Here is a 12,391-nt window from a genome sequence, read left to right as displayed (position 1 = left end):
GTGTTGGGAGGAAAATCGACATTAACCTAAAATAAAACTTTAAGTTCAATAAGACCTACTCTTCGCTGAAAGAGTTACAGACTTCAACATTACAGACCAAACTAGAAGATGTCAAGACACTCATTTTCAAGTCAGGGGCAAGAGTAGGAGATCCAATTTCCAAGTTCCTCTTCTGAGTGACTCTGAATTTGAGCATACCATCTGACCATCTCCCTCCCCGCTCTGGTAGATGAGGGCAGTAGGCTTACTTAGCCTTTCATTTTCTCTGTAAACTACTGTGTATTTGCTTACAGGTTCCAAACTCGTAACTGCTGAGTGCACAGCCACAAGTGGGGGACCCCAGGAGCCCAAAACTCAAATTGAACTCGCATTTCCCACTCCCTCCCTTATCTCTCACTCTTCACTCAGTAGCAGTGCATTCCTGGTCACCAGCCCCGGAAACCCAGCAGCCACTTTGACTCCTCTCTCTCCCTCACTTCCCATCACTCAGGCAATGGCCAAGCCCTTGCATTTTGACTCCATGATACTTCTCAAATCTATCCTTAGCTCTGTATTATCATTGCCTCAGTTCAAGCCCTCATGGCTGGTCTCTGGCCTGGACCATCGCCAGCCACTTCGGAGCTGTGTCCCTGATGTAAGTCTTATTGGCTCAATGTCCATCCTACACATAGATGCCAGAATCATCTTCCTAAAGCTGAAATCAGGACACACCACTCCTCTGTTTCAAACTCTGCTCGAATGGCAGTGATGGTTCTTACCTTTGAGTGACAGACCCCTTTAAAACTCTGATGAAAACAACCCTCTCTCAAAAAACAAAACAAAATAATGCAAAAAAAAAAAAAAAGAGCATGCACACACACACACACACGCACACAATCCTCCTAAAATGCATCCAGATACTTACGGTCCACAAGACCAAGTCCCTTATCACACCACAAATGCATACCTTACATATACGATAATTTATGGTTAGGCAACCCTGACATACATATATACATACATACATGCATACATTTATTTATTTATTTGACAGACAGACAGAGACACAGTCAGAGGAGAGCTTCCACCCACTGATCCATTCCCCCCCAAACCCCCAATGGCTGAGAGTGTCCTAAGCCAGAGGCATGAGCCAGGAGCTCATTCCAGGTCTCCCATGTAGGAGGCAGGGATACCATCACCTGCTGCCTCCCAGTGTGCACACTAGTAGAAAGCTGCAACCAAGCAGTGGAGCCAACACTCAAACACAGGCACTCTGATATGGGAAATGGGAAAGACTGTTACTCTAATTCTGGAGGCCGCATCACCGTCTCAGCAAGCTGGAATGGCATGATAGTCTTCCCTCTACTCCATATTTGTACCTTTTCTTTGCTGTCCTATTTTCCTGCAATGTCCTTGCCCCCTTCTTCCCTGTCAACTCCTCCTTATCTTTCCAGTCAAAGCTCTGACATCACCTCCTCTTGGAAGCTTTGCCTTATTTTCTCAGCCTGGGTTAGAGGCTCTGTGCATATTTCTAAAATTGCACCACAATTTTCCTTCTATGTGTCTGACCTTGTCCTGACAGTCCCAACCTTAGAATGTGAGCTTTGAAGGGCAGAAGCCAGCTCTATGCAGCATTGAACACAGGTTCTGGACATAGGCAGAGCTCAAAACATCAATGGAAGGAGGGAGAGAGAGAGAGAGAGGAAAGAAGGAGGGAGGGAGGGAAGAAGGGAAAAAACCCTTGGGACTCTAAGCCCTAATTCCTTCTGGCATTGTATACCTGTTTCTGAAAAACACGTGCCCAACAAGGAAGGCGCCAGTGCTTTACAGGTATTATCTGATGAAGGAGTAAGAAGTACTTATCTCCTTTCTACAAATGAGGAACTGAGTGCAGAGAAAGTCTCTGCCACAGTAAGCAACACACGTTTCCTAGCTGTGTGGTTAGACATGCATCTGTTCTGAGGCCAAGAACACACTTACCTACTGCTAAGAAAACCATACATCAAATGGCATAGCATTTTGAAGACTGAAATCACTGAATACCTTCTGATCAAAGACACAGAAATCATAGAAACAGCCTGCTGTAGCGTAGACAGCAAATAATTTTGTGGACAATTGTTGGCTACTAAGTGGCCTTATAGTGACAGTAGTAAAAAAAATATTTCTACTGTTAAACCCAAAAAAATACCAATAGTTCCTCTTTTGGGATCTTATGCAATTCCTCTAGCCGCAAAAGAACACTGTGTGTACTTTTTATTATTTTTATATTTCCTTCTCATGTGTTGGTACCCATAAAAAAGAAATGCATGAGTCAAATTAACGACTATCAGCGACTTCTTCTAAAGCTTCCATCACATTGGAACCACTCTGACACAGCCAGAGAAAGTGTTGACTGAAAGTAACTCAGGGGACAGATGCTTGGCCTAGAAATTAAGGCATGACTTGGGATGTGAGCATCCCATATTGCAATGCCCAGCTCTGCCCCCAGTTCCAGCTTCTTGCTAATGCCAGCTCTGGGAGGCAGCAGGTGATGGTCCCTGCCAGTTATGTGGAAGGCCCAGATTGAGTTCGGAGCTCCTGGCTTCCTCTGGCCCAGCCTCGGTTGTTGTGGGCATTTGGGGAGTGAACGTAGAGATGGGCAACCCTGTCTTTCTTTGCCTTTTCAATAAGATAAATAAATTAAAAACTGTAAAAATAGAATGTGTCCTTGAACCATATGTTTTTTTTTTTTAAAGTGATTTCAGTTACTTAGGTGCGATGCTCATAGACCTTCAAAAGAAGGAAAAATTCTTTTTTTTTTAGATTTTTTTTTGACAGACAGAGTTAGACAGTGAGAGAGAGAGACAGAGAGGAGAAAGGTCTTCCTTGCCTTCGTTTACCCCCAAAATGGCCACTATGGCTGGTGCATTGCACTGATCCAAAGCCAGGAGCCAGGTACTTCCTGATCCCAAGCCAGGAGCCAGGTACTTCCTCCTGGTCTCCCATGCGGGTGCAGGGCCCAAGCACTTGGGCCATGCTCCACTGCCTTCCTGGGCCACAGCAGAGAGCTGGACTGGAAGAGGAGCAACCGGGACAGAACCAGTGCCCCAACTGGGATTAGAACCTGGAGTGCTGGCACCGCAGGTGGAGGATTAGCCTAGTGAGCCACAGCGCTGGTCAGGAAAAATTCTTGACCACAATATAACAATGGCTATCTAAGAAGTGGCCAAAACTCTCTTGGAAGTCATGGAAAACATCTTCAGATTGCTAAGTCACCTGGTGATAAACAAGAAGCTCATTCAGACAAAACACCAACTGTGAGATTCATGAGTTTGCTGTTTTGGAGGGAATAAAGCTTTTGCCTGGGCAAAGCTATGGACACAAACTACCAGAGAGGCTGAGCCCATTTCCAATCCCTCATTTGTTCCTCTTCACATTCTTATTCCTGTTATCTGCACGGTCTCAGGGTTGGCGCTGCGGCGTAGTGGGTAAAGCATCCCATATGGGCGCTGGTTCAAGTCTCAGTTACTCCACTTCTGATCCAGCTCTTGCTATGGCCTGGGAAAACAGTAGAAGATGGCCCAAGTCCTTGGGCCCCTGCACCCACGTGGGAGACCCAGAAGAAGCTTCTGGCTCCTGGCTTCAGATTGGCTCAGCTCCAGCCATTGTGGCCATCTAGGGAGTGAACCAGCAAGTGGAAGATCTCTTTATCTCTCTGCCTCTGCCTCTCTGGAACTCTTATAAATCTTTTTAAAAAAATAAAAATAAAAAAATCTGCATGGTCTCTTTCAAAATCAAGGAAATGGACAAAAATAGGATATTCTTGAGGTTATCTGCTTCTGTTGTCTTTCACCCAAAGATTAAGGGAGTGGCTGGTGGGTATCTGGGGAGTAAGAAAGACCGGAGGTTGAACATGGCCTGCAATGTGGGCATTCCTGTCGCTCTGCTGTCTGAGATAAGAGGAACACAAAACACTGTGGGGGTGCCACCGAGGCTGAGACAGCCTGCGGGCTTCTCAAGTGGGCAGGGACCCTCTCCAGGAGTAAAATGTAGCTCAGAGGTGGGCAATGAGGCCCAGGGCATAAACTCCCTGCTGGGACCCCTGCAGCCCATATCAGAGAGCCCATCTGAGTCCAGGCTACTTTGCACTTCTGATCCAGCTTCCTGCTAATGTGCCTGGGAGGCAGCAGGTGATGGCTCAAGTGCTTGGGTTCTTGGCACCTACATGGAAGACCCAGATGGAGTTCTAGCCTCCTAGTGTCAGCCTGGCCCAGCTCTGGATGTTGTCAGCATTTGAGGAGTGAATCAGCAGATAGAAGATCTTTCTCTCTCTCTCCCTCTCTCTCTCTGTCTCTGTCATTCTATCTTTAAGTACATAAAAATAAGTAAATTTTTAAAAAGAAATTCACAGTGATCTAACAATAAGAAACCAAATATGTTCAAAGAATCATTTAGAAAGCTTCTTCCCAAGACTCAAAGACAGCCATATTTAATTTTAGAACAGTTCCAAATTCATGTTTCTTTAAGTGGAAGAGCATTTCCTTTCCCATGGGAATTACAGTAGTGTATTCATTTTTAATAGTTCTACGGGGCAGAAACCCTGAGATCTTATCTGAGATGGTGGAAGCTTCCTTCATTGAGGCACGCTAATATCCATGTATTTAGTGACCATAATAACCACACTGGAAGGTTTAACTAACTGAAAAAGAAAACTTCATGTTGAAATGACTTTTCTGGGGAAAGGCAAAAACCACGCACTTCTAAAATAGAATGAAATTGGCAATTTATAATTAAGTTCCCCCACCCCATCTTTTTCATCTTTCTATCCCTTGTACCAAAAGCACAGAAATACATTTCAATAAAAGCCTGTTAAATTTTAAAAAATGTTTTATTCCTCATTGTGCTTTCTCTTCATTTTTCTTATCTAAAGTCTTCCTTGGAATATGTCTTTTTCCTCCATGTTTAATATCTCATTATCTGGCTTATGGAAAGGCAGTGTTATGGAGAGAGGAGGAGAGGGAGAGAGAGAGAGAGAGGGAGGGAGAGAAAGAGAGAGAGAGAGAGAGAGAGAGAGAGAGAGGTCTTTTATCTGCTGGTTCATTCCCAAAATGGCTACAATGGCCGGGGCTGGGCCAGACTGAAGCCAGGAGCCAGAAGCTTCTTCTGGGTCTCCCACATGGGTGCAGGAGCCCAAGGACTTGGACCATCTTCCACTGCCTTCCCAGGCACATTAGCAGGGAGCAGGATCAGAAATGGAACAGCTGGGTCTTGAACCAGCACCCATATGGCATGCCGGCATCAACCTGCTATGCAACAATGCCAGCCCTCTGATTTCTTCTTTTTCAATTAAGGAACAGAAGACATCAACAAGAAAAAAGAAAAAAAAGAAAGAAAGATCTTTACTGATAACTAAGAGTTCTTGAAAGAATCTTTTTAGTTAGAAAGAGTGGGTCCCTTCTTTAGTGGAAGACAAGGCAAGTAGTCCACATAAGAAGCCAATTTTCCTATATGGAGATGCAAAGTACATTAAGAAGCCACACAAGGACACTTTAAAAAGTTTGTAGAAAAAAAATAGAATTAAAAGATGCTTGTTTTGCTGCAAATTGTTTTTCATAATATGCATTTTCCATGAATATTCTGAAGACTTCCTTTAATAGAAGGAAATGGATAGAATCAGAGTTTTTGAGTCAGAGAGGATTTTAACATCAGATCACAGGATCTGGCCTCCCATCCAATCCAATCCAAACCAGTTCCTCCCGGTTCCCTTCCCTCCACCTCCCTCTGAGTCATCCCCCCACTTTGGGCTAGAAGTTTACAAGAAGGCAAACAAAGTGAGATAAGCTGGAAAGGGCAAAGCCTGACTGCTAAAACGTATTCAGAATTTCCTGACACTATCGGCTGGTAGCATCACAGTTCTAGAAACACTCCCCTGGTCTGGTGTCAGCAATAAATGCAGATAAAGCCAGGGAGAGTGGTTCCCATCTTGTAAACGCACTTAGAAAGCTTCGTTTTTCATCCGGAGACAGAGGGCTTACACTAGAAGGGAAACTGGGGCTCTCCCTTTCGAATGCAGAGAACCTGAGCTCTTCAATATTTTAAAGGTCTCACGGTTAGGCTGCTCATTTTATCCTACTTTATTGAAGGAACTTTGTATTACTAAGCATGAGCAAAGATGTAAGGAAGTGGGACACCCCCCTACACACACACAATGCTAGTGGGAATGTACAACCACTTTGGAAAACTGCTGGGCAGTACCTTCCAAAAACTGAACGCAAGCCTGCATTTCCTGTGATCCAGGAATTCTACACATGGGTATAATCCCAAGAGAGATGGCTGTTTATGTTCCCTTCAGAAATGCTCATAACAATACACAAAATCAGAAATCACTTCTATGTTCTTCAACAATAGGATGGACAAATACACTGTAAAGTATATGTATACCAAAGAAGGAACGCAGCAATTAAACAACAAACTACAGAGAACAAGGTGGAATCTCATAATGACCACGTTGAGTACAAGAAGCTGGACACGAAAGAGTACATAATGATGGTTTTGGTTTGCATGAAAAGCAAACACAGCCAAAAGTCGCTGATTCAATTTGAAGTCAGAATAGTGGCTACCTTGCCTCCGGAACTGGTCAAGAGAGGGTGGAGCTAGACTTGCTTGTCTATCCAGACCCTTGATTCCCCAGTGATTATGTCAGATATGAATACATGAAAATGAATGCAGTTTTATACTTCAGATTTGTGCATATTTCTGGAATGCCACTTATCCTTTACTGCGGAAGATCTGGAGAGAGACAGAAATTTTTGAGCTCTTTCCTAAATGCAATGCAGCTTAAATGTACTTGCGAGTCCTGATCTGTATACTTTCAGAAAGCCTTTCTCGTGTCCCCAAAATGCCCTGACTACTTCACAGCCTAAATACGAGCCAGGTTCCTGTAGTAATACAGTACGAGACAGATATTGCACAATACATTCGACATTCACTAGTGAATTTCAGATACATGTGTTAAAAAAATACACAATGTCTTTGTTGCTCCATTCTCTTCCCCTTCTCTTCCATTTCTTATTCTAATTCGGAATTGTTTGTAACAAAAGCAATGGGCAATCATTTCTGCACGTCTGTATCACAATGACCACAGAGTCGCCCAGGTAGAATCCTAGAATTCTGAAGGTGGAAGGGACACAGCCAGAAGCCCTCCCAGGACAGAGGAGGTGGCCCGAGGGGCCAGGGGTAGGATGGGGGGGTGCCACCCTCAAGGTTGCAGGGACTCCTGGGCTCCCAGGAGTCTGGCTCCATACATGCAGATCTGATTCAACCTTCTCATCTTTCCCTATGGGAAACTGACAAGAACAGCAGGGCAAAGGAGATCTTTATCTCCCTTGCAATCACAACCAAGATACCGGGCAGATTATCTGGGGACAGTCCTTGGAGTCCTTGAAAACCCCACTGGGGCTTCAAGCTAGAATCAAGCGTGTACAAGGATGGGCAGCTTACAATTCCGACTACATTCTCATACGTAAATCCTGCTTGCATAATTTTTCCAAAGTAACTACTCGTTGAGCCCACCGAAATTCGGCGCGGGTGCGGGTTCGTGATTGGGGATGACTTCGCTTTAGGGGAGAATGCGGCGTATTTTCCCACCAGAGTTCACTCCATAAACGCAAACCTCAGACTGAATTAAAGACGCGCCCCCACCCCCGCCCCCACCGGAGTCTACAGCATCCCGGGGTCGGGGCAGGCGAGGTCCCCGGCACCTGGCTCCGAGCTCGCGGCCGCAGACGCGCGGCGGCCGCCCCCTGTCCGAGCGCGCTGGCCGAGCCGGCTGGCGGCGCGGCCCCCGGCCCGACGCGGCGCTGCGCCTCGGCGAGGCCGCCCGCCGACTCCCGGCGGCCGCTGGGGACCGTGGCCCGGGCCCGAGGAGCCACGTTCGAGAAGAGGGAGGCGGACGTGGGGTGGGAAAAGCCGGGGCCGCGGGCAAGTTCTGGGCGAGTAGGGAGGGCGCGAGAGAGGGGAGGGGCGCGGGCGGCGATGGAGGAGCGGGCTCTCGGGGAGGAGCGAGGCGGCGGGGCCGGAGGAGGCGCGCGCCCGGGGCCCCAGTGCGGGCTGGGGGGCGAAGGGCCGCGCGGGGGGCTGCGAGCAGGCGAGCGGGGCCTTACCGAGCAGCGGGAGCCGGCCGCCGCGGCGCGCCCACGCCGGCATGGCCTCCGGAGCCCGGGGTGCCCAGGCCCTGCCGGCCCAGCCCTGCGATGCCGCCCGGAGCAGCGCGCCCTGCGCTGCAGGTGGCTCGCTTAAGGATGCGCGTCACCGACCGCAAATTCCCTCGGACTGGTGCAAAGTGGAAGGGGGGAGGAACCCTCTCCCCAGAGGCAGGGGCCGAGGCGGGAGCCGAGAGCTCGGGCCGAACCGGGGAACCGGTGCCTGGCGCAGCGCTGCGGCCGAGCCCACGTGCTCGCCGCGGTCCGCAGCCGGCGCTCGGCAGCGCCCGGGGCTCCCCGACTGCGGCGGGGACGACTGGGCGCGGTCCCGCCGGGGAAGTTGCACGGGCTCCAGGCTTCTGGCTGCTTTGGGCCCCTGGGAGTGCCCGAATCCTCTCGTTCGGATTACGGAGTGGCAGGACCGTAAGGAAGCCACCACCGGCTCTGCCCTGCGTGCGGGCATCTTGGAGGCCCCAAGAAGGGCGCTGAACCCGCGCGCAGGCGGGCAGGGGGTCTCGCGCGCGCGCGCGGCACATCCTGACCGTGGACTGCTGCTCTTTGTTCCCCGCTCCGTCTCCCGGGCTCCCCAGGACCGGGACAGCGACACATCAAGAGAAACAGTGCCAACTGAGGCAGTGAAGCCGCGGCCCAAACAAAAACCCGCGGACAACACATCTCAGAGGGTGTTTAGCATGATCTGCCTCGTGGTTTTCCTTCTTGGTCGCATAATATTTCGAGTTGGTAATTATTTGCTTTGCAGGGCATTGAGGAGTCCTCTCCTTCTTTCCTTAACTTGCCCTTTGACCTCCAGAAGCCCCTCTTGCCCCTCCCGGTCTACTCACCCCAAAGGAAGGGGGTGGACCAAATGGTCCTAATGCTAGGAATTCTCTGCTCTTCGTTATTTTAGCAATTTCTGACGAAAGAAAAGTGACCGTATTTACTCTCCTTTGCTTCAGATGTATTCTGGGGCAGGGTAGTTATTTCTTTGGCATCACAAAATCTTAAAAAAAAAAAAAAAAGTGCCTACCACTATGGAAAACTCTTTAGTTTTTTTCTCCAAACAATGACAAATTCTATGATTCAGCAGTTCAACATCTGGGTACATGTCCAGAAGAATTAAAAAGAGGGTTATGTTTGTAGCAGCATCGTTCCCAAACCTGGAAGCAACCAAGTGTCCCCTGGTAGATGGATGGATCCACCAAAAGTGGGATACCCATACAATGGAATATTTTTCAGCTTGAAAAAGGAGGAAGGTTTGAGTCTCTGCTACCAATATGGATGAACCTTGAGGATATAATGCTAAGTGCTGTGTTTGGTCACAGAGGACAAACACTGTCTTATAATTCCATTCTGTGCGATACCTAAAGTAGTCAAATAGCTAGAGACAGTAGCATGGGGGTCATGGATGGGGGGGCACCAGGAGCTGGGGGAGAGGGCAATGAAGATTTTCTCAAAGGGGACCGTGATTCAGTTTGGCAAGCAGAAGGGAGTTGTGGAGACGGGTTGCACAGACCTTGTGAACGGACTTAACACTACTGAGCACTTAAAATGAAGAGTGGGTGTTTGGCCCAGGAGTTAAGATGCCGCTTAGCACTCTGGCCTCAGAATCAGCCTTAAGGCAGTCGGATCTGGCTAAAAAGCCCATGAGAGTATTTCAAGCATGGAAAGCCAAGACACTGTGGCAAAAATGACCTAAATGAAAGATCTCTGTGAGATCTCAGTGAAAGAATGGGCCATCAAAGAAGGAGGTAACTTTCTCTGAAGGGAAGAGAGAACTTCCACTTTGATTATGGCCTTGTCTAAATAATGTCGGAGTTTGTGGACTCATGAGGCTTCCATAGCCTTGGCGGTTCACAACAAGAGCCTCAGGGGGTTACTGACATCATAAATAAGAGTGTCAATTGTTAAATCAACAACAGGAGTCACTGTGCACTTGCTCCCCATGTAGGACCTCTGTCCTTAATGTGTTGTACTATGAGAATTAACAGTAAAACTAGTCTTCAAACAGTACTTTATACTTTGTGTGTCTGTGTGGGTGCAAACTATTGAAATCTTACTCAGCATAGAGTTGATCTTCTATATATAAAGATAATTAAAAATGAATCTTAATGAAGAATGGGATGGGAGAGGGATTAGGAGAGGGGATGGTTTGCAGGTGAGAGCCACTATAATCCGAAAGTTGTATTTTGAAATTTATATTTATTAAATAAACATTTTCTATTAAAAAAAAAAAAAGATGCTGCTTAGGATGGGCACATCCCCTATCAGAGTGCCTGGTTCTAATCTCCATTCCAGCTTCCTGCTAATACGCACCCTGGGAGGCAGCACGAGGTGGCGTCTCAGGTGGATGGGTCTCTGCCACCCACATAGGGGATCCAGGCTCTGCCTCCTAGCAGGCATCTGGGGAGTGATGTAGTGGATGGGAGATTTCTGTTAGTTTCTCTGCCTTTCACATAAATGATTTTTTTTTTTTTGACAGGCAGAGTGGACAGTGAGAGAGAGAGAGACAGAGAGAAAGATCTTCCTTTGCTGTTGGTTCACCCTCCAATGGCTGCCGCGACCAGCGCGCTGCGGCTGGTGCACCACACTGATCCGAAGGCAGGAGCCAGGTGCTTCTCCTGCTCTCCCATGCGGGTGCAGGGCCCAAGCACTTGGGCCATCCTCCACTGCCTTCCTGGGCCATAGCAGAGAGCTGGCCTGGAAGAGGGGCAACCGGGACAGAATCCGGCGCCCCGAGTCCTGTCTCCCACTGCCAGTTGTGTACTCTCCAGTGGAAGATTTCAGTTCCAGAGTTCATATGAGCCCTGTCGCTCCTAAGGGGCAAGAAGCAATTCGGGGGGAATGAGTTGCAAGAAGAGTTCAGTTTGTGTCTGGGTTGCTTTTCATCTAGAATCTTAGCACTGTTACACTCACCTGCCATAGGGCTATGAGTAAGCAATACATGCATACAATCATACAAATACCTCCCTCCTCCCTTCTCTGTCATCAAAAACTATGACATAGAGTGGGAATTTGGCCTTCTGGTTGCGACATCAGTGTAGGTGCTCAAGCCCCACACTGTAGCACCAGGGCTCAAATCCTTGGCTCTAGCTTCCAACTCCAACTTACTGCTGATGCAGACCCTAGGAGGCAGCAGGTGATGCCACAAGTAATGGGATCCCCGCCACCCACCTAGGAGACCTGGGTTGAGTTCCTGGCTCCCAGCTCCTGGCTTTGGCCCCAGCCCAGCTTCAGCCACTATGAACAGTGAACCAGTGGATGGAAACCTTTCTCTCAGGGTTCACTTGGACCATCTTCCACTGCTTTCCCAGTCGCATTGGAAGTGGAGCACCTGGGACTCGAACAGGTGCCCAAATGGAATTCCGGCACTGTGGGGTAGCACCAGCCCCAACATCACATATTTTTAAAGTAGTTTTCATCTTTCTGGGGGTATACATGAAATAATTACAGCTAAAATGAAGGGAAAGTGGGAAGCTGGAGGGAAATAGACAGTAATGGCTAATGGCTATAGGGTTTCTTTTGGGGGATGATGAAAATATTCTGTGGTGATGTTTATACGATTTTGCAAATATGTTAAAAAGTCATTAAATTGTGCACTAACTAGATAAATGCATACAAACATGCAAATTAGATCTCAATGACACTGTTTAAATGATACAAAGTCCAAGATTTTCTCCAAAGTAACCTGATTGGAAGGTTAAGTGGAGGAATCAAGATTGGCCACAACTCACTAACTTGAATCAGAACAACTGTCAAGTAAGTTCTTCGTGTTTTTCTTGGAAATGTTCTGTGATAAAAGAATGTTAAGGAACAGCCATTTCTTTTAAAGATTTATTTATTTATTTGAAAGATTTACACAGAAAGAGGAGAGGCAGAGAGAAAAGAGAGAGACAGAGAGAGAGAGAGTCTTCCATCCGTTGGTTCACTCCCAAATTGGCCACAATGGCTGGAGCTGTGCTGATCCAAAGCCAAGAGCCAGGAGCTTCTTCCGGGTGTTGGATGGGAAGTGGAGCAGCTAGGTCTCAAACTGGCACTCATATGGGATGCCGGCGTTGCAGGCCAGGGAGTTAACTGGCTGTGCAACAGCGCCAGCCCCAAGGAACAGCCATTTAGGCTGTTCAGATGCTCATATCCCATATCAGAGTGCCTGGGTTTGAATCCTGGTTTTAGCTCCTCACCTCCAGTCTCATGCTCTTGTAGACCCACAGAGGAACAGGATGACTTCAGCCATT

The 12,391-nt window shown here is 47.8% G+C and overlaps 1 protein-coding gene across 1 annotated transcript in view; it reads right to left on the bottom strand.

The window, feature by feature from the left end:
• FLT3 (fms related receptor tyrosine kinase 3) overlaps window positions 1-8,191 on the bottom strand; it is an 84,816-nt gene extending 76,625 nt beyond the window's left edge. The window contains exon 1 of the mRNA XM_062194435.1: window positions 8,121-8,191. Coding sequence (XP_062050419.1) covers window positions 8,121-8,163 — 43 coding nt within the window. The 5' untranslated portion in view covers window positions 8,164-8,191. The remainder of the gene's footprint in view (window positions 1-8,120) is intronic.
• Between the last annotated feature and the right edge of the window lie 4,200 nt (window positions 8,192-12,391).

The sequence above is a fragment of the Lepus europaeus genome, chromosome 6 (assembly GCF_033115175.1).
Source record: "Lepus europaeus isolate LE1 chromosome 6, mLepTim1.pri, whole genome shotgun sequence".
NCBI classification, from domain to species: domain Eukaryota; kingdom Metazoa; phylum Chordata; class Mammalia; order Lagomorpha; family Leporidae; genus Lepus; species Lepus europaeus.
This window is presented reverse-complemented; position numbering and strand designations above follow the sequence as displayed.